The 19,907-nt window shown below is 36.8% G+C and overlaps 1 protein-coding gene across 5 annotated transcripts in view; it reads right to left on the bottom strand.

Annotated features, from left to right (window-relative positions):
* Positions 1-520: 520 nt before the first annotated feature.
* GHR (growth hormone receptor) overlaps positions 521-19,907 on the bottom strand; it is a 116,259-nt gene continuing 96,872 nt past the window's right edge. For all 5 annotated transcript variants that reach the window (XM_071730401.1, XM_071730404.1, XM_071730405.1 and 2 more), the window contains 7 exons: positions 16,419-16,548; positions 13,910-14,070; positions 12,659-12,837; positions 8,225-8,396; positions 6,047-6,137; positions 3,587-3,656; positions 521-3,326 (listed from right to left, as the gene is read on the bottom strand). In XM_071730401.1, the coding sequence (XP_071586502.1) occupies positions 2,391-3,326; positions 3,587-3,656; positions 6,047-6,137; positions 8,225-8,396; positions 12,659-12,837; positions 13,910-14,070; positions 16,419-16,548 (1,739 nt within the window). In that variant the 3' untranslated portion in view covers positions 521-2,390. The remainder of the gene's footprint in view (positions 3,327-3,586; positions 3,657-6,046; positions 6,138-8,224; positions 8,397-12,658; positions 12,838-13,909; positions 14,071-16,418; positions 16,549-19,907) is intronic.

Here is a 19,907-nt window from a genome sequence, read left to right as displayed (position 1 = left end):
TCCTACAGCTCCTTCCCTCAGAGGCAGTAGAACATTACAAAGTTACACACTGAGAGACATTCTAAATACAGAATGTTCAATAGAGACAGACTACCTGACATTTCAGAATTCATATACTACTAGGTTTTAACTATCACTACAAGTAACTGTCGAGGTTTGTCAGAATATCTGATATGTCGATTCACATGTAGGTATAAATCTTGAACTAAAGAAGCTTGCTTATTTGCAGCCACAGGCTGTTCCAGCCAAAGGTAAACTGGTCTGCTGTATCAGTAACACATCTTGGCCAGCTCTGGGTACAGAAGATCTCATTTCCATCTATAGATATAGTCCCTGCTTCTAATTTTAACTATAAACAGGACAGTCGGTGAAAAAAATGATCTTGCTAGGCATTGCTTCTGTTCTAAGGAAAGCTGCACTCTACATCATTTAATGAGAAATACTTGATTTCTCCTAATAAAATCTCTATTTTCTATTAAAAATTAATTATCTCCAATAAAACACGCTGGGCCAGGACAAGTCAAAGACAATACATTTATTAAACTTTGAGAAAAAACAAATGAAACACTGACATAAGGAAAGTTAAATAGAAACTGAAAGACACATCTGACCAGCGTATAATGGCTTATGTGACCAGTAAAGTACCAAAATGACATTCTGAGTTTGATTGAGGTATTTAACTATTTTTGGCAATAGAAACAGAGTAAGAGATTTCTTCCAAACACACACATAAGCATTACTTGCATTAGTGTCTATTATCTATGAAATTTTATATGAAACTAAATAATGTAGCTGTTAGAAAAATATAGCAGCAAATTAGCAGAATATCTAATGCACATTTACCATAAAGTTCGTGCTAAACGTAAAAATCCCACCCAAGAGTTGGGCCCAGTCCTGTAGCCCTTGGTCACAAAGAGAGCATCAGTGAGATCAGTGGGAAACGTCATGAACAAGACCTGCATTTGCTGCACTTCATACGCTTCTGTTCTGTGCAGGTCAGAGAAAAGAAAGGAACGTCCCTATTCGCTTTCTAAGAATCACAGAATCAGAGATTCTTAGGAGAAGAACCCTACTATCATGAAACCATAGCCTAGGAAGGTAGCTTCTGAAGCTGCAGTCGCTGATTGCAAAGCTCATCAAGCTCTTAATGTTGGTTACGAAGAGAAAGAGCTTTCCCACTGTGTTACAGTTTTCTCTCCTTTTACTTCTGAAAGTCTGCCTAACCTGGTCAGAGGAGATGCTGTTAGGCTGTAAAAACAAAAAAACACTTTAAACAATACTGTATTTTAATCCCCTATTCCACTTAAGTATTTTAATCCTGTTGCATCTTTAAAAAATAACTGTTGCCTAACTCCTGAAGTCCTTATTTTAATTTTTTAAATCAAGACTTTATGTGGTGGAAACTAATAAATGTTGTGATAACTTTGGCTTTAGGAGGGCTTCAGAAGTTGGTCAAATGTGAAGAGTTTATGCTGCTAAGTCACCAGAGCTTATTCATGTCTTCTTAAACTGTGTGTAGCTCACACAGTTTGATACTGTGGTCAACAAAATTTTGCTTATAACAGGTATATTATTAGCATTAACCAGAATCCAATGAAGAACAGAATAAATTGCCCTAATAGTTTGTATATTTTAAAGTTGTCTACAACTTTAAATTGAAATTGAATGTATATGTCTCCATTAGTTAAGATAAGAAATTAATATGATCAGTTACTTTATATTTCTACAATATTTCAAAATTTCTCCGTGGGTTTGTTTGGAGGTATAAAATGGCTCTGTAAAAATCTATTTTTTTTTTGTACTGCAAATAAAACTCGTATAAACCAGAAAAGTCCTTTTTAAGATTGCAGCAATTACATTCCTTCGATGGGTCATCATAATTGAACTACAGTGTGTAGTTTAATATAAAATATTTATGTTTTTGTGACTAAATATTAAAATATATTTTATTAATTTGTATAAATCAAAATAGACCTTATTTATTCAAGCTTTTTTTTTAACCTATATACTCAGTTCCCAATTATTGATATAAAGATCTCTGCCAACAGCACAGCTTCTACTAAATTTTTAGACTTTAAACCACATGATTTTTAGCTTTATCAAAAAATCACAATTTACTGTACATTAAACACAGTAATTTCAATGTTTAGTATCACAAAAATCAACACCCACAAGAACAAGACAGTCACTGCTAGTAAAACAGTCCCAAGACAAATTCATAGTATATATTTACACAACACAACAGGAATATCGTGATGAATACTTTATGTTGCACATTTCAGATAAAATTGTAAGAACCACGAGAAACTTTTAGACTTCATTTTGGTTTCAGCATACAAGCCCAAGCTGACTCTGCTGTGAAGTACTGCACACACGTGGTCAACGAATAGCTACGGCATGATTTTGTTCAGCTGGTCTGTGCTGACGTAGCCACAAGACACGTTGAATTCCTTGTCTGGCGCGGGAAGCGCAGTTGCGTTGAGCACAAGGCCTTGTGGAGACTGAACGATGTGAATAGATGTGTAGTCTGGGACAGGCATCTCTGAACTTGGCGTTTCTGCTGCCGAAGCTCCAAGATTGACAGCAGTAGTGGTAAGGCTCTCTGTGGTGAAGTAAACATCCTCGTTACAGCTTTGCTCCTGGACAGGTGGCATCTCCTCTTCATGGGAAGTTGCAGCAATGCATTTTTTCACATCTGCCTCACAGAAGTAGGTGTTGTCCATGGCGAAGTTTTGTTCTGTGCAGCCTCCATACTGTGCTCTCCCCAACTTGGATTTCTTCCCTGGTGACAGTACCACACGGCCTGCTGGGGTAATATCACTCACTTGCGCATAGAAGTCAATATTTGCCAATGTGTTCTGGTTACTTAGCTGGGTACGGCCACCAAAAGGTGGCCACGGGTGGCTGTTTTCAGACTGACTTCTCACATGTGGCTGTTGTGTGCCTGTGTCGGCAAGGCTGGGAAAGGACTCATCATTATCTCTTCTATCAAGACACAAGAGATCCTCTTCTTTTTCAGTTACCTTTTTGAACTGATCAATATCGGAGATGGCATCACACGTGTCACTTGCACTGAAGTCTGTCTCTGGAATATCTGGTTCACAACAACTGGCCCGTCCAGAATCATCATCCTTCACTCCCAAGCAGCTGTGTGATTTCAGGTGATCTTCACTCAGGAGCCTGTCAGTATCTGAGACTCCGTTTTTCTCATCAGGGTCTTCTATATCCAACTCAATGAACTCAACCCACAAATCATCATTGTATAGCTGTGTCTTGTAGTTGTCATGGCTGGCCAAGATGGAGTTCACTTCATCTAGCTTTCCTTTCTATAAAGCAAGAAAAAATGAATGCTATAGAGAGAAAAATAAAAATGGTTGTGCTCTTTATGATGTCCAATTAAGGAAAAGTAACTGTAGCTGATGTAATAATTGCATGGGGGTTATAAAAAATTATTTTATGAAAACTAATCCTGTGTCACCTGTTCCCATGTCATAATTTTTTCTTACAAAATTTTACTGCCATGGTACAACAATTGCCACTTGCTATTACAATGACTCCCACTGTGAATTTTAGAGCACAGTATTACCTTCAAGAGATCTGAGTCAATCCCTTTAATCTTTGGAACAGGCACAGGGGGAAAAATCAGCATTTTTAACCTGGAAAAAAAAAAAAAAAGATAAATTTTAATTGACAGTAGTACTTTTTGAGGAAGTTAAAAAGAAGAGAGCCTTACATTGCATATACACTTAATTATTTCAAAACTGAAATGTCTGAAGATTCTATTTCAAACAATCCTGAAGAGAAGAATGTTTTCTCTTACTGCAAATAAACCCCCATGTTTTCTGCAACCTTTCTTGTTGAAATCACATGCAAGTATGTGGGAATCCATTTTGAAGTACAATCTTTAACAATTTAATGCTCGATAGGAAGACTAAATTCCTACAGCTCTGTCAGTAGTTTCCCTTTTAACATAATTTTCAAAGAAATCTGTAACTTCCTACAATTTTTTTTTCAGTGAGATAGTAGTCTTGTGTAAACCAAATAAATTTTTACGTAGGAGTTGAAAAAGCGAAAGTTTAGGCTAGTACTTTGGCATCACTATGATGCTATCTGTTTCTGAGTATTTAAAATAAGAATTAATATATAAGAATGGCAGTGTTTACCCTTGTAGAGAAAGGACTAGTGACTTGCATGTACCTACTGCGGAAATAAGTATTATTATAATTCTTCATTAAGTGAATTTTTAATTCTTTGAGGGCACAGAAAACAAAAAAAAAAACCCCAAAAAACAACACATCAAGGAATGATTTTCCATTATTATAATCCAACAATAGCAGGTCATGCCTATCTCTTCCATTCTACCTCCCTTAATGAGTCTTAATGAGTGTGAGAGATAAATTAAGGCATGTTCTGCTTAACTATGGAAGGCTCAAATTGTCCATCTGTTTTTGGTTTTGGCAGACCCTTAGTTCAAAGTTCTGCCCAGCAAGCCTCAATGAGAGACAGAAATGCAGTAACTTTCCACCTGATCTCTGGAGGGGTTGTGTTAGTTGTGCACTAGCTGGGCTCTCAGGGTACCAGTGTAAGATTTGCACTTATAGTTGAATCCACAGATCAGCTATTCTGTCAGGACTGGGCACTGCTGCTAACAGAACAGACAAAGGATTTTACTACTCACAGCCTGGAGAAATCATTCAGAAGGAAGAACTACGCTCTGCTCGTTTCTTAGCCTTGCGTAATTCAGGCCTGCATATCTCTACATAAGAGTCAATGCCTCACCCTATGGCCTCACCCTATTTCCTAGGGAAATCTATGCATTCTGCTCCTCTTCAGAACAAATTGCCATTGCCACTACCACCACCATTTGCATCAGTTTGAAGAAAAGGGTGCAGGCCCACAGGTTGAGAAGAACTCTCTAGGTAAAGGGTCCCCTGTGGAGAAAAGTCTCCTCCAGCAGTCATGATTCACATGGCAGATTCACATAGGCTCTGATCAGAGACATGCTTCAGCTCCTAGGGTCTTCTGTGACGAAACCACTCCTTGTTTAGTTTACTTATCTTAGTTAGGTCTTGGTCCCATGTGCTTGTTCTTCTTGCCCCATTCTGACACATAAAGCTTTTTTCTTGCATTGTTAAGTCTTGCTCCTAACTCTGGAACAAGGATGCTATTGCAGGGGGTGGCTTCCTGAAATGAAACTCTGACAAAGCATAATGCTGTTTGCCTAAATTATTTTTTTTGGAGCTTGTCCAACTACACCATCTTGTTTTCATTCCAATGACTTGTCCTTAGGCTGGTATGTGCAAAACACCTCAGTGCTCATCTCTGAAGTGTACGTACAAGCCCACTGACAACGTGTGTATACACTGGGACTTTGAGCATGGTGTTGCTTCACAGTCTTGAGACATTACTGGTGTGACATCCAAGATGAATTATTCTGCCAAAAACTATCCCTGAACAAACATAGTAGGGAATGAATTAAATTTGAGACCACTTTGTCATTTTTATATATGTGTCATTGTTTCATTTTTATAAATGACATAATCCAGTGCTTTGTTGTATTTTATTCCTGTTATTTATAGCCGTTGAAGTCTATCCTCAGAGACCAAATACTCCCCTGTAACTCAAACTTTTTCCCTCCACTTGATCATGAATCAGTCATATATTAGAGGAATAGCCTAAGAACAACAACAACAAAAAATATGTAGACATATGTTTCTGTGAAACTTGTTAGCAATACATGGTAAAAATAGTATTTACAAAATTTGAATGCGCCAGAAAAACAATCTGCTTCAAAACCTAAGACAACTAACAACGTAAACAACGTAGAAAAAAATGTTCTGCAATCCAAAAGGAAAAGGATCTGTCAACATAATCATATTCCCACTGCTGAAGGCCCCCTTTATTTACATATGCAAGCATCTATGTAGTTTATGAGAATGGACAGCAATCCTCAAAATAGTTTCTAGTTCCCTAGATTTTACACATTTGAAGCACCCTATTTTTTAAGCTACGAGTACATAATATGTGACAAATAAAAACTCTCTACCTTGGTTGTTTAGACAGCAGAATTAAGAACACTGTTATGGCCAGCCCACATGCTCCGAAGGTAACAACTAAGAACCATGGAAACTCAATTTCTGAAACAACAGAACAAAAACATGTTTGCAGCGATCTGCATCTCTGTGGCATCTTTAATTCCAGCCTTTTCTTCCAATGTCTGAGGATTTAAGTGTGGTAAAAACTGATAAGAGAAATTTTGGTTACTTAAATATGAAAGTTCTATGTTAAGCAGAAATAAATATACCTTCCTGGTTTCAAGTTTCTATACTGCACTTGGGAGTCCACTGAGACTTCTTGCAAAACTAGACTGAGTTTTTAAGTACAAACAAGATCGTAGTAAAGACAATGTATGGAGCAAAACCAGCCATGAGGAACATTTTGCCTGCTTCGAACACACTACCAGTAGTCCTGATGGCATATAATGCTCCTGCTCATTGTCCCAGTCTGAGAGAACATTATTAATAGCATACTAAATCATAGGCTAATTGTTCTTAGAGAAACTAACATGTGGTATGAAAAAAGCATACTGCTTCTCTTTCTAAAGGCTGAACATTAATTATGTTGCGAAACATCAAAGGAAAGAAAATAAAGTTCTCCCTTTTACTTACCTGACAGGTGGCTACAAGAAGTTTGGGTCATTAGGAAATTCAGTTTGGTATGAATGATGAACAATGCTGACAGCTGAATTTTTTTTATCTTTTAAGCACTAAAAATTCTATTATACTTATGATGACACTACAGAATACAGAGTATAGATAATTTATTCTGGCTGTAGTCTTAGATTCTTCTCATTTGTTTCCCATTTAAAGTTTTCCATAGCAACCCCACTCATTTTGGGAGCCAAGCAATCCTGGCTAGAAAGCTTTAGAATACTAACTTGGACATACAAATATATATATATATGTACATATATATATATATACCCATCATTTTGGGAAAAAAAAAAAAAAAAAAACCTGATAAATTTAGACACCAACTTTACTCCTTTGACCTTAGCTTAGATTTTTACTGGACATGTTTTCATTAGTATAATCCTATCTCTGTTAGGTGGGTTCCTATTTTAATGGGGAACCAGTAACTCCTTCTCATGTCAGTGATACTTGTGAATATCAAGCTGCTTCAAAAAGTTAAGAGTACTGCATCTGAATTTCACCACTTCAAAATTTTAATACACAGAAAATTTAAATTTTCATTCTAAGATCCTGAAGGTGATACACAAAACAAGCAAGAATAAACTCACCGATCTGATCAAATCAGATCACTGCTTCTGTGTGAGACGTATGGAAATGGATTAACTTGCAGAATCTGGTTGGTAGTGACTGAATAAAACTGTGCTTGTAAGATGGCCTTGGATTTTCACAGTATTCTAATTTTGTACATAGGAAAAGCTTAAAAGCTTAACAGCTGAGGTTAATAAAATTGTGCCACATGTACAGAACATTACTTGTTCCATTAAATTAGAAATTAAAACTAGAATTGTGAAGAGTTAAAAAGGGGAATCTAGTAAGATTTTGAAAGAGAAGAGTTACAGGTGGTTTTATTTAACACCTTCACAAATACCCTGGAAAATTAAGTGAAGCAACTTATTAAAATAATTAGCTGAAGAGCCCATATTTTGAAGAGTTAAGTAGATTAGACCTGAGAATACTTTAGGAAAAGGCACTATCTCATTCTTTTAGTGGAAATAATGTGGTGCTAAATGACTGTTTCTTCTGTCTTTAATAGCTTTTTAAAAACTTGTATCAGACAGAACAAAGAGTCAGGAAAACACTAACTGTCCTTCATCAGAAAAGCACATAATTCTTATAACAACTAGCATTATAACACTTTCATAGAAGTGACAATTCTTTTCACTACCAGAGTACAAGATTTCACTGTACTTTAGGCTCTATAAGAGGTACAACAGCAGTTACTATTTCTGATTCTTAAAGTTATCTGTATTTTCTGGGCTCTGATGAGGTGTGAAACAGTCTTCCTGAGTTTACTGCTGAACTTGTATGTGGCACTTGTTCATTTTCAGTGTCAACAAGTTTTTTCATGTAGTAGGCTAAATCTATTAAGCACACATCAATGGTAATGACAAAAAAACCCCAAAAACCCAACACTGGAAAGACAAAAAGACAGCATATTTACAGAAACACTTTGCTGTACTTCCCTTATTTACCTTCAGAACAATGAATGAAGTCAACGCCTATTTGAGAAAAAGACACAAAAAGGATTTCACTGAATTCTCCAAATTTTTCGGAGGTACGTTGCCTTGATCGGACTCTTATCTCATAGTCTCTTCCCATCTTCAGAGAGTATAGTGGAACCATTGTTGAGAGCTTGGGTTCTAACTGTAAAGACAGAAGGACTGTGCTTTATTTGCTGGAGTTGTACTGGCAATTTTAAAATGCTTCTTGATTTCAGAAATAAATATTTGAGTGTGTTTTTGCTACTTGGGATACTATAAGGATACCATGACAAAAGATCAGAGAAGATGTATACCATTTACTTTTGACTTACTAGCTACCAAGGTTTGAGGTGATTAAGGGGACCACAAGTGGAGAATCCAAGCTCTCTGCGAGCAGTGAAGAAAGGCATCTGCTCCCATACATGCCATAAGTAGGTGGTGTGAGCATCTCCCACTGATTGTATCAAGATTTAAATCCTTTTTACTGTGATAGCATAATATTACTGTCTTCACGATGCCAATACCTTGTTCAAAAACACGTGAGTCTTAAAAGTAGTGCAATATCCACTACAGAATTAAAAGAGTAATTCTGTAATCCATCCATTACAGAATTAAATTACTTTTAAAACCAAAAATGTTTAAAAAGCTTTCTAAAAAAATGCACTGTACAAATATATTTATTAGAAGAACACAACTGTGATAATGAAGACCCTGGGAGAGCTGGCATCAGACTGTCAATCTTGAGACGTCTGTATCAAATATTAACTGTAACATACCTAGATACTGCTGCATATCAAACTGTATAGGAAGTTACATTACAGGTCTTACTATGTGAAATCTTTTATTATTCCTCTAAGAATATGCATTTTAACTCCAGCAGCCCAACAAAAGCATATCAAACTAAGAAAAATGTGCTCAAAATAGAACTCCATGTGGCAGAATCTACTTAATAGTTCTGAATCAAGAATAATACTGGCAAAATTCATCATGGACTAGGAATTAAAACACCTGGAAAAAAGCCAACATTGGAGATTTGAAGGAAGCTTCAACAATACATTCCTACAATCCCTGCAGCTGCATAATATAAACTTGAGACACATTCTGTTGGTAGCTACAACCTGTGGAGTTTTCTGGTCCCTGATGGCTTGAGACTCATGTTTTGAAAACTAACCAGTCAGATTTTGCAAGAGGCAGTGATCCCAGACAAACTGGTTTCCTCTGCTGGTGGTTAAGCATGTGGAGAACCATGGCTCTACAGCACAAGGAGGGCTTAGCACGAACTGAATAGATGAACAGCACTTATATGGATTAAATAATTTTTAAAATGTATGAGAGAGACATGATAAAGATAATGCATAAAAATGCACAACAACATATAGGAAACTTGTTTAAAGTATGTGAAAGGGAGGCTGGAAGCAGACCACTGTGATGCTGTACATGCTGTCCAGATCCAGTCAGAGCACACAGAGTGATGCTTGTGATTGCCATCCTAAAAAAATCTGTGACAAACCTGCTGTCACATTGAGCTGTGCCACTGTGCTGCCTGCGTGAGCCTGGCCCTGCCAGACGGGATTGGCACAGATTGTGGAGCAATTCTGTGGAGCTCCTGGAACACTTGAGAGTGTCCACTGGGATAGGGACACCAGAGGAAGATACTGGCATGGGCACAACAGGCAACACAGCAACAAGCTTTAACAGGAATATGATGAAAACTGGGAGATGGGCAGTACAAAAGGTTCAGAGGCACGGCACAGGAGATACCATGGAGACACCAAGCTGTATTTTCAATGCAGTGCGAGGATATGAGTTTTGCACCCTTACAACTAGTAAGCCCTGTATCTCAGCCACATTGCTGTATGGACACAATGATGGTGTTCAGCTCTGGAGTCAGGACTCCATGCTCCCCTGCCCTAACTGCCCTTCATCGTGGTGTGAAATTGAGCTTTCGCAGCAAAAATTCAACAAGATAATGAGAGTCCTCCCTGGTACAGTCCTCTTCACTGAGGATTGAGCTGTGGTCACCTATTTCATCCCATATTAGAGGATTTTTTTTTTTTTTTTTTTTTTTGTAAGTCAAAAGATGATACCAATCTAGCCTAAAAAAAATAACTAAAGGAAAATTACACTTTCAAGATTCTCTATGTCACATACATTTTTATGCATTTCATAAACAGACACTTCACTACGAAGTCATCACTCTTCATTGTAGCTCAGATGAATTGTGTGGTTCACACCTTGTTTGAAAAACACAGCAGCCTCACAGGTCTGTATAGCTAGTGTCAGTCATGACTGATAACTCTGCATAGACATAAGAGGGGATGCAGTTGCACTCTAGTGAACATAATGGGCAACACTTCAAGATAAGAGGGTAGAATTGGAAAAAGATACCGGTTAATATTTAACAATGATATCATTTTTTCAGACTGTGAGCCAAATTAGATTTGGCTCTGTCTCATGAACATGTGGGTGGGGATTTTATTGTTTTTAGGAAGTTTCTCAGCAAATACTTTTGATCCTCTTATCACTATCACTTACTGTTATAAAACTTTGCTAGTGAATGTTTTAGTCCTCTTTCAGTTTGTAAGTTATCTATTTTCAGTAATTGAACAGATTGAAAAAAAAAAATTATGTTATACATAAAATCAAAGAGGCTCATCCCAAAATATCTAAAAATTTACAAACAAGTCCCAGTAACAGGGAGACTTAGAACAATTAAAGTCCTATAAGTTAATTTTTGTACAATTTTTTCTGTATCAGTTTTATATATGAAGTATGATGGTATATTTAAGCAATCAAAGATTACCCTTTGTGTTAAATTTTAGTAGTAACAATTTTAATAGACATTTATCTCTTTCCTGCTTCAACACTCATTACAGAACATATGTGTAGTGAAGAATGCAAGGAATGAGGTAATTTCTGCAACGTTTTTCATAGTTTTGCTGTTTTCTTAGGCCAGTGGAAGATTTTGTTCAGAAATTTCTCTTTTGTGCTCTGATAGTGTCTTAGGGAATTATGTCGTGTTTGTGCTTTTAAGCTAAAAGGCACAATAACATGTAATGTGTACAGCTGCAGTACAACATAATCTATAGTATTTTTTTTCTTGAGGCAAGTGTAGGATTCAGCAATTCCTTATTTTTTCTGAAAAAGAAACCCTGATCTTCAAAGCTCTGCTCTTTGATGAGAACTGTTCTCAAGGCATGCTGAAATTATTAAAGATACTGAAGCAAGAATTGAGCTTTATTAGGGTATTTATACTAATTGATGCCTAAAGGCTTAGGAAAAAAAAAAGGTACATTTTTAAAGAAGTATATGTATTGCCACCTGCTTTTCTAAATCCTGTAAATGTTCTGCAGCTTTCAAGTTCTTGAGTATTGATTTACTGCCTAAACTTGACTCATTTTGTAGGCTATAAAATACAAAGGATGTACAGTAACTGAGAGAAATTGATAAAAATATGAGGAAAAAGATATAGACATTACAGGCCTGATTGCCTGTAGACTTACTAATAAGAACTAGGATAAACATAAAATGCTAACACAGAGAAGTACCAGAGGTGAGTACCAAGGTCCTTCAGAGGAGAATGCAAGCAAGCCAGTTTTACTATTTTTCAATTGATAAGTTTGCCTTTTGTAGATTAAGAAAAATTCATAACAGTATTATCTGCTTTCCTTCTTCAGTTAACACAGTTCTGCTCTGAAATTATGTTCTTACTGCATTGAACTGGTATTCAGGAAGAGTTCTGCATTTGCAAACATGCTACAACAGGCTGGCACTTAGCCTATATATTCAAGTAAGTTGGGTACAATTTCTTCCCTGCAACAGGAAAACTACCGACCTAAGAAGTTAGCTAATTCTCAAAAAGAAAACTTGAAAGATTTTGGGCATCTATATTATATTTTTATGGACTATCGATATTGTCACAGATTTCCCATTGGTGCCTGGTATGTCTTAACTATGCTGCATTTTTTTTTCTTCCTGTACTTTTAAATTATGATGCAAAGCTTTTCTCTATTTTTTTTGTTTTAAATCTAGACTGACACAGTGAAATATTCTAGCAAATATTATTTGCAAAATATTCTAGTTCCAACTACTCAAGATACCATGCACTGTTTCAAATAACTGAGATTTAGGAAAATTATATTTTATCCTTGAAAAATACTTGTATTTATCCAACTATTGCTATATCTTTTACTCTACCAAAGGGATTTCAGGGCTTGTTATTATTTTCCTAAGGGTCAACTATCTCGACAAAGTTACAATGTTTTCTAGAAAACTTAAGAAGAATGTGAGCATATTGTTTAAGACAAGGTATCATCTAATCAGCAATTACAAACTTGTTGCTTTTCATAGTAGCACAAAAATATTAGGGACAGAACAAGCCTGCACTGTACTATGACCACTGTATAATAAATATTTACTTCATACCTCCTTCCATTTTGTCTCATTAACTTCTTTGTACTGCAATTCATACTCCAGAGTAATCCATCCCTTCTGAACATCTGCTGTTGGTGGTGGATCCCATCTTACTTGGATATCCCCATGAATCCCAGTGTGACTAGTATTTAGCAGAGTCCAGTTAAGGTGGACAGGGGGATCAGGTAGTACTGTTTAAACAGAGTATTTGGAATAAAACAGCGAGTTTTCAATGTGAAATTATCATTCTTACTACACACCATTAAATGATTTCAGAGAACAGAAAAAGCATATTAACCACATATTTGCTGATTAAAATCTTAGCCTACGAGTCAATGACAAAGTCACTACAAGTTTGATAATGTGAAGGGGCACTGTCATTGCTTGTAGACAGGGTCTGCATAAAACCCACCTGAGAGACTAATAAAGAAGACTAAGGGTGTATTACCTATTACACTACATTTCCCTGTAGTTGCTCATAAAACACTCAGACATAAACATTTCTCTATCAAAACTTAAATTTAAGAGTTCTCACTGGAAGTATAAGCAATAAGTGGAGTAACACAGAAAGATAAATATTTAGTAACTAATGTAGAGGGATGTTGAAAGACTACGGTATCTGAAAAATTAAGCCAACTTTTTTTGGCTGAAGAAAAGAGAGTGGTGGGTATTCTAGTCACTTGAAGGAATAAATCAATTGTGTATAAATACATCACCACTCTGAACATGCAATAACATCTAAAATGTCTCAGCCAGTTGCAATAAATATAATGCATAAATAAATAAGATTAAATATAACATTTATTCTATCTTAAAAGTGCATAACATCCTGATTCCCTAGATTATTGTTGATTCAGGAACAAAAACCTGTTTGATTCCAGAACCTGCAGAATCAAGATTTTAGTGCTGTCCTTGCTCACACTGAACATGGGTATTAGGATCCATTAGAAAGGGCTCAGAGTGACAGCACAGGCAAAGTCCTCTGCACACAGTTGAGAGACCACTGGTGTTCAGAAAGAGAAAACACATATTTGCTTTTATGCTTCTATCTTTCTTTCAAAATGGGCAGTATTTTCTAGTGTGGATCATGCTACATATCTTTATACCCAAATTTCTTCCATACCATATTTTCTTCATACCATATTTTTTAGAAACTTTTCAGAGATGGAAAATTTAAACATAGTATAAGTAATAAAAAAGCTTATAGCATCACATCTATTGTGATATAAAAATATAGAGGCTAAATGCGTAATGGAAGCATACCTATTTCATCAACACTGAAACATTTCTCATCAAACACTTCATCTTTATTGGCAAGCTTAACACAATACGGTATCCAAATAGAGGTGTAGGATGTGTTGAAATAACAGCTATTTTCTCCTGCAGTGACATAATCAGGGCATTCTTTCCAGTCTTCATCATTCCTAGAATGACAACAATAATGTAATATACATGAGAGAGAGATTTATAGATCTTACAAGGTACTAATTATAGATGTTACAAGACACATTTCTGATAAGTCTTAGGTTTTATAAAAGTGAGAAAAACATGTCAGTAGTGATTGTGATTGAAAACAAAACCAAACCATTATCCAAGCAATCTGTATATATGTGTTGCAGTTATCATGCACTGCTAGTTATTGTTAGTTAGACTTTTTAGTCTTCGGATGCTGCTTCCAAAAGAACAGTCAGAGAGAACATTCTGCTGTGCTGGTAGATGCTAATGATCACCAACAAGCACAGATTTATGCAAATTTGATATGCAGTCTAACAGTTGTCATTCAGGCAAAGTTAAAGTGCTGTAAGATGCCCATCTACACAGTGAAAAGTGTGCAAGCCAGTCCTTAGAGCAGACCAATACTGCAGCACCTGCATGGCACAGAGACAGGGGAGGGGAGTGTGTTGCCCTGGGCAGCTGATATAGGCACAGGAGAGTGCCCAAGGGTGGATGCAGCAGGAGAGCTGGCACAAGCCATCCCTGCAGGATGTGAATGCAGGAAAGAGAAGTACAGTGCTGTGAGTGTGGAAGGATAAATTCCTCAGGATACACAGGCTTGGAACTATTAGCAAGAAACCTTCTAGTTTTTTCCATTCTGACTTTGTTCAAAAATTCATAAATGTGCTTTGTAAAGAAAAGATTTGAAGCTGGAAAGATGGAATTCATTCCACCTCTTAAACCATCAGACTATATTATAAAGAGTGGCATGAACTCTTAGACTGAGAAACACTGCTACTTGTGTAGGGTCATTTTCATACGTCCAAGCTGAAACCATCCAGCAGGTACAAACCCAAAGAAGTCTTCAGTAAAAGCAAAATGGGAATCATTAAAATACAGGAAAAGTGTCAGCTATTTATTCAGTGTTTCTGAAGTCACTTCAGGAAAAAAAAAAAAAATCTCACAGCGAACAGATATGCTGTTGCTGTACTTTATCTCAGTACTACATCCCAGCCCAAAGATAGACCTAACAGGGATCTTTTTAAAAATTACAGTCTTGGTTTGTTAAAAATATACTGTGAATGTATTTTCTTACTAAGAGCCATTGAAGCTGTAGAGGAGGAGGATAAAGCTAAATCAACTATGCCAAGAGCAGCCTTTAATACTGAAGTGGATGCTTAAGAAGTAAAATGGCATATGCTACTTAAATTGAGTAAAAAGCATTCCTGCCACTAGCTGACAAGACCAAACACTTTTATAAGGGAAACGCTGTAGCTCTGCCAGAGTCAGAACGTGATAAAGGTCTACACAGTTAAATATTATGGCTTGTGTTAAGTAGTAGAGACTGCATTAGCTGATAAAAGTACTGCAGCCTTAGAAGTTGATTGCACATTGACACAGAAATATATTTAATATGGATGCTACATTCACATATTTTATTGTGCCATTTTAATTTCTATGACAAAGATAAATATGTGATTACATGGTACTGCTTTATCATAAAGTTTAACTGATTTTTAAAGCTTGTACCCTCATGGCATGTGTTACTGACAACTGTCAGCTAAAAATTTGTGCTGAAACAGTAGTTTTAACTTGGATTCCTCTGCTTCTGAGTGGTGTCAGAAGAGTAAGAGAGCCAGCTATGCCCTTAGGCTTAAGTTTGCTAAGCAAACATATCATCACAGATGGAACAGAAACTCACATCCTTTTCTTGTGAACAAAAGGTCTGTTTTACTTAATAGCCATTACTGGTAATGCCTATGTCCTCTTTAAGGCTAATCATCGTACCCACATGAAAATTACAAAAGCTTAAGTAGAAAGTGAATCAGAATGGAACATGACTCACTGAAATGTAACCCACAGGCACAGAGAAGTCTTTCCACCTGAACCTGCACGTTCAGACTTCAATCTAGCAACCGAGCTATGGGAGATTTATAAAACTTTAATAAAAATTTGAAAGGTGCTTGCATGCAAACTCCACATCTGTGCACAGATACAGCAGATCTCACATCTGCAAGTTAGGTAGCTTGGGAATAAACTGAAGTTCCCTATTAAAATCTCTTTTCCCAAGCCATGCAGTAATCAATTTTGGATTCTGCAACCTGGACCTAAATGAAAAAAAAAAATGCATTCTGAATTATCTGCCAAGTAACACTTGTCATTTCAAATTGCTTAATAATTAATAACGATTTTGATGTTGAAACTTTTTTTGCACTTGAAATATAGTTTCATGCTCTTGAATATAGCTCAAAGCATAGCAATAAATTAACAACAACAAGCTAGCAGACACAAAAAATGTATGACTTCTCTCTTTCTTTTGTTCTTCCCGTATTATTACCTTTTCATGTACAATAGTTGTATTGTTCTTGGAGCAGAGTGGTTATAACTATTTCCGTCTGTCCAATAGCATGAAAATGTCTCCAGTTCAGGTGATCTGCACCTGCTGATTTGTGGCCACCGCAAAGAGTCTGTGAGAAGAAATGACAGGGGACAGGAGGTGACACATTAAAAAAAATCCGTAAGCCAGACTAACATGCTGTTAAAATGAAACTTAGAATTTTTAATGAATGCTTAATGAATCTTTTCTTTCAATTTCTTATGTACAAAGAGGAAAGATATAAATTCTTCTTATGTGCAACTATGAAGATTACTATGCCTGTAGGAAGCCAAATGCAAAAGACAGGTGACTCTCTCTTTTTGTACAGTGTAGAAGTGTTAGCATCACAGCCTGACATACAGTGTGGGTCTGCCAACCCAATAGCTGCAGCTGGATAGAATAGGCTACACTATTTCAGATGGAAGTGCTGTACAATGTTTATCTCGTCCAACTGCCTGACCACTTCAGGGCTGACCAAAGGGCAAGGCATGTTATTAAAGGCTTTGCCTAAATGCCCATTAAACACTGACAGGCTTACGGCATCAACCATCTCTCTAGGAAGCCTGTTCTGGTGTCTGACCACCATCTCAGTAAAGAAATGCTTTCTAATGTCCAGTCTAAACCTCCCCTGGTGCAGCTTTGAGACACTGCCATGTGTCCTGTCACTGGATACCAGAGAGTAGAGCTCAGCACCTCCCTCTCCACCTGTCATCCACAAGAAACTGTAGAGAGCCATGAGGTTACCCCTCAGCTTCCTCTCCAAACTAGAGAAGCCCAGAGTGCCCAGTTGGTCCTCTCAGAACATTCCTTCCAGCCCTCTCACCAGCTATCTTGCCCTCTTCTGGACACATTCAAGGACCTTCACATCCTTCTTAAATTGTGAGGCCCAGAACTGCACACAGTGTTCAGGGTGAGGCTGCACCAGTCTTGAGTTCAGTGGGGTAATCACCTCTTTTGACTGGCTGGTCATGCTGTGCTTGATGAGTTCAGTACAGATACATCTGAATTATACTTACACTTGCTTTAAAGAAAGTGTGGTACTGCTAGAGCTTGGCACTGGACTAACCACAGCAGATTTACCCAGCTGCAATGTGTTTTGCAATGTGTCTAATTCACTAGAGTAGCTACCTTGAACTGAGTTCAGGTTTGTGTATACAACTTTGGGTATGTATAACCTTGCTCTGAGAGAGATAAGGGCAACTCTAGGCATGTGCCTTTTCCACCCTGTGCTGTGTCTGTAGCCACATTTTCTGTTCTGTGTCAAAATGGAGACAATGTAGGGCCAAGAAATGACTGCTGCAGTTAGCCAGTTTCATAGATCCTTGAGAGAAAAATAAAAACAAAAGTTTCAGGTATGACTCACTGCTTTCAAAGTAAGTACTTAACTTTTTCCTGATTTTTCAGGATCTAATGCTAACGTTTCCTATTAGAGCTGGACAGCTTTCCAGAGGGAGACAGCATGCACGTGAAGTGTCTATGAGTCAGTCTTTCTACTATCTGGGAAATATGATCAATTATTTAAGAAAATTTCTCTATAAGGCACTTAAAATGTAGATACTAGGGATTTAAGACCAGTGAAATGATCCCTGGCCAAGGAGATACGTGGTGCTACTGGACTCTGCAAACAAATTTCTTTTCAAATATCTTTGTGGTACCACATCCATGACTATCAGACTTTCAGAGTAGTTATGACAAAGAATGATTTTTTTTTTTTATAATGAGGGTTGTGAAACACTGGAACAGGCTGTGCCAAGAGGTGGTAAATGCACCATCCCTGGAACAATTCAAGATCAGGCTGGACAGGGCTCTGAGTGACCTGGTCGAATTAAAGATGTCCCTGCTCACTCCAGGTGGGTTGGACTAGCTGACCTTGAAAGGTCCCTTCCAACTGAAACCATTCTGTGATAATATTTGGTACAAAATATTTATACTCAAAGTCGGAAAAAATATTAAGGTGCAGACATCCACATGCACCAGATGCTTCCTCCTACGCATGACAATTTTGCAGCCTTCCTGCAGGCTGACTCCTTTATTTACGGCTTAGACAGACACAGCCATTCCATGTCAGAGCAATTTGTATTTCTTGCACTTAATGGTTCAAACTGTGTGCTTCATACTGTATACTGCTGAGTATCCACGTCAGGCAGTGACTAATACTTACCGAATTTCATAGAATCATAGAATTGCTCAGGCTGAAAAAGATCTTCAAGATCTAATCCAGCCTTCCCCTAACCGTATTACCCTATTTCTATTTTGCTGATCCCGTATCACTGCCTCATTTCTCACTTTAGACATTGAACTAGGCCTGAACATATGTAAATAAAAGATTCCCTAAATTAGGTGGATTGAAAAGTCCTTCCTTCCCTTCTCCCCCATTAATTTAGAATTCATCTTTCCAATCTAAAATAACTGATATTTGATTGGAAAGATTTAAACTGAGGTTTTTTTTTCCTCTTTCTTTGACAGCATGTTCAATTGCATTGAACTTAGAATAAATTCCTTTTAAAAACTGAAACAAATTTTGAAATTAAGTGGTTCAGCAGATGGTAAAAAATCACTGTCCTTTTTCAGAAAATATTGAAACAAAACATTTTGACTATTGCACCTCATTTTACTTGATTTACAGCTTTGGCCTTAACCCCAAAATAGCTCTGATTGACCTTGATTTGAGCTTTCACACACTTTTACATCATTCATGAAACAATTTTCACATGGCAGAAATATTTGTTAAAAATAGCACATTAGCGTGAAATTGCAAATTATAGTAACATAGATCCAAAATAAACCAGAATAAATTATTTAAGAATGGTATTATATTTATAACTTTTAAATTGTGCAAATGTTCCAGATTTCAAACTTTCTTTTCATTTTAACTGAAAATCATGCTATTGTCTAAAACCAAAAGAAAATAAAAATGCATGGAAGTTTGTGCCTTCACTTCAAAGATGTTACTGAAGTTGCCCCAGTTGCATAATACCTATAATCAACAGGAGTCTTTCCCTTCTTCTATAAACAGATAGTGTGCAAGGAAATACATGTTATGGCTTTTCCTGTTTCTATCCTCAGCTACATGCTTCAAGAAAAGATATAGCTATTTTTACAGAAGAAGGTTAAAAATTCAAGAAAATGATACCCTGGAAAACCCTTGTAAATGAGAATATTTCTACTGATGCCTGCACCTTATTTATAGCTAGAACATGTAATATTTAAAGCACATGCAGACAATGTCCTCATCTGCAGAAGTGAATAAAGTCACACTGTCACTCAACATGATGAAATGAACTTAATAGAATCAAGTTGAAATTACATTTTGAGAGGTCCACCAGAACCTTACGTATATGCTCTGCAATGTCTTAATAATGAATTCTGTTGAATTCACCAGTTTTATATTCAAGCTAAATTAGAGGCATACAAGATGTACAAACTCTTCTAGGAAAATGGATCCTGACA

This window comes from Heliangelus exortis, chromosome Z (assembly GCF_036169615.1).
Source record: "Heliangelus exortis chromosome Z, bHelExo1.hap1, whole genome shotgun sequence".
NCBI lineage: Eukaryota > Metazoa > Chordata > Aves > Apodiformes > Trochilidae > Heliangelus > Heliangelus exortis.
The sequence above is the reverse complement of the archived record's forward strand: the minus strand, read 5'-3'. Positions and strand labels throughout refer to the sequence as shown.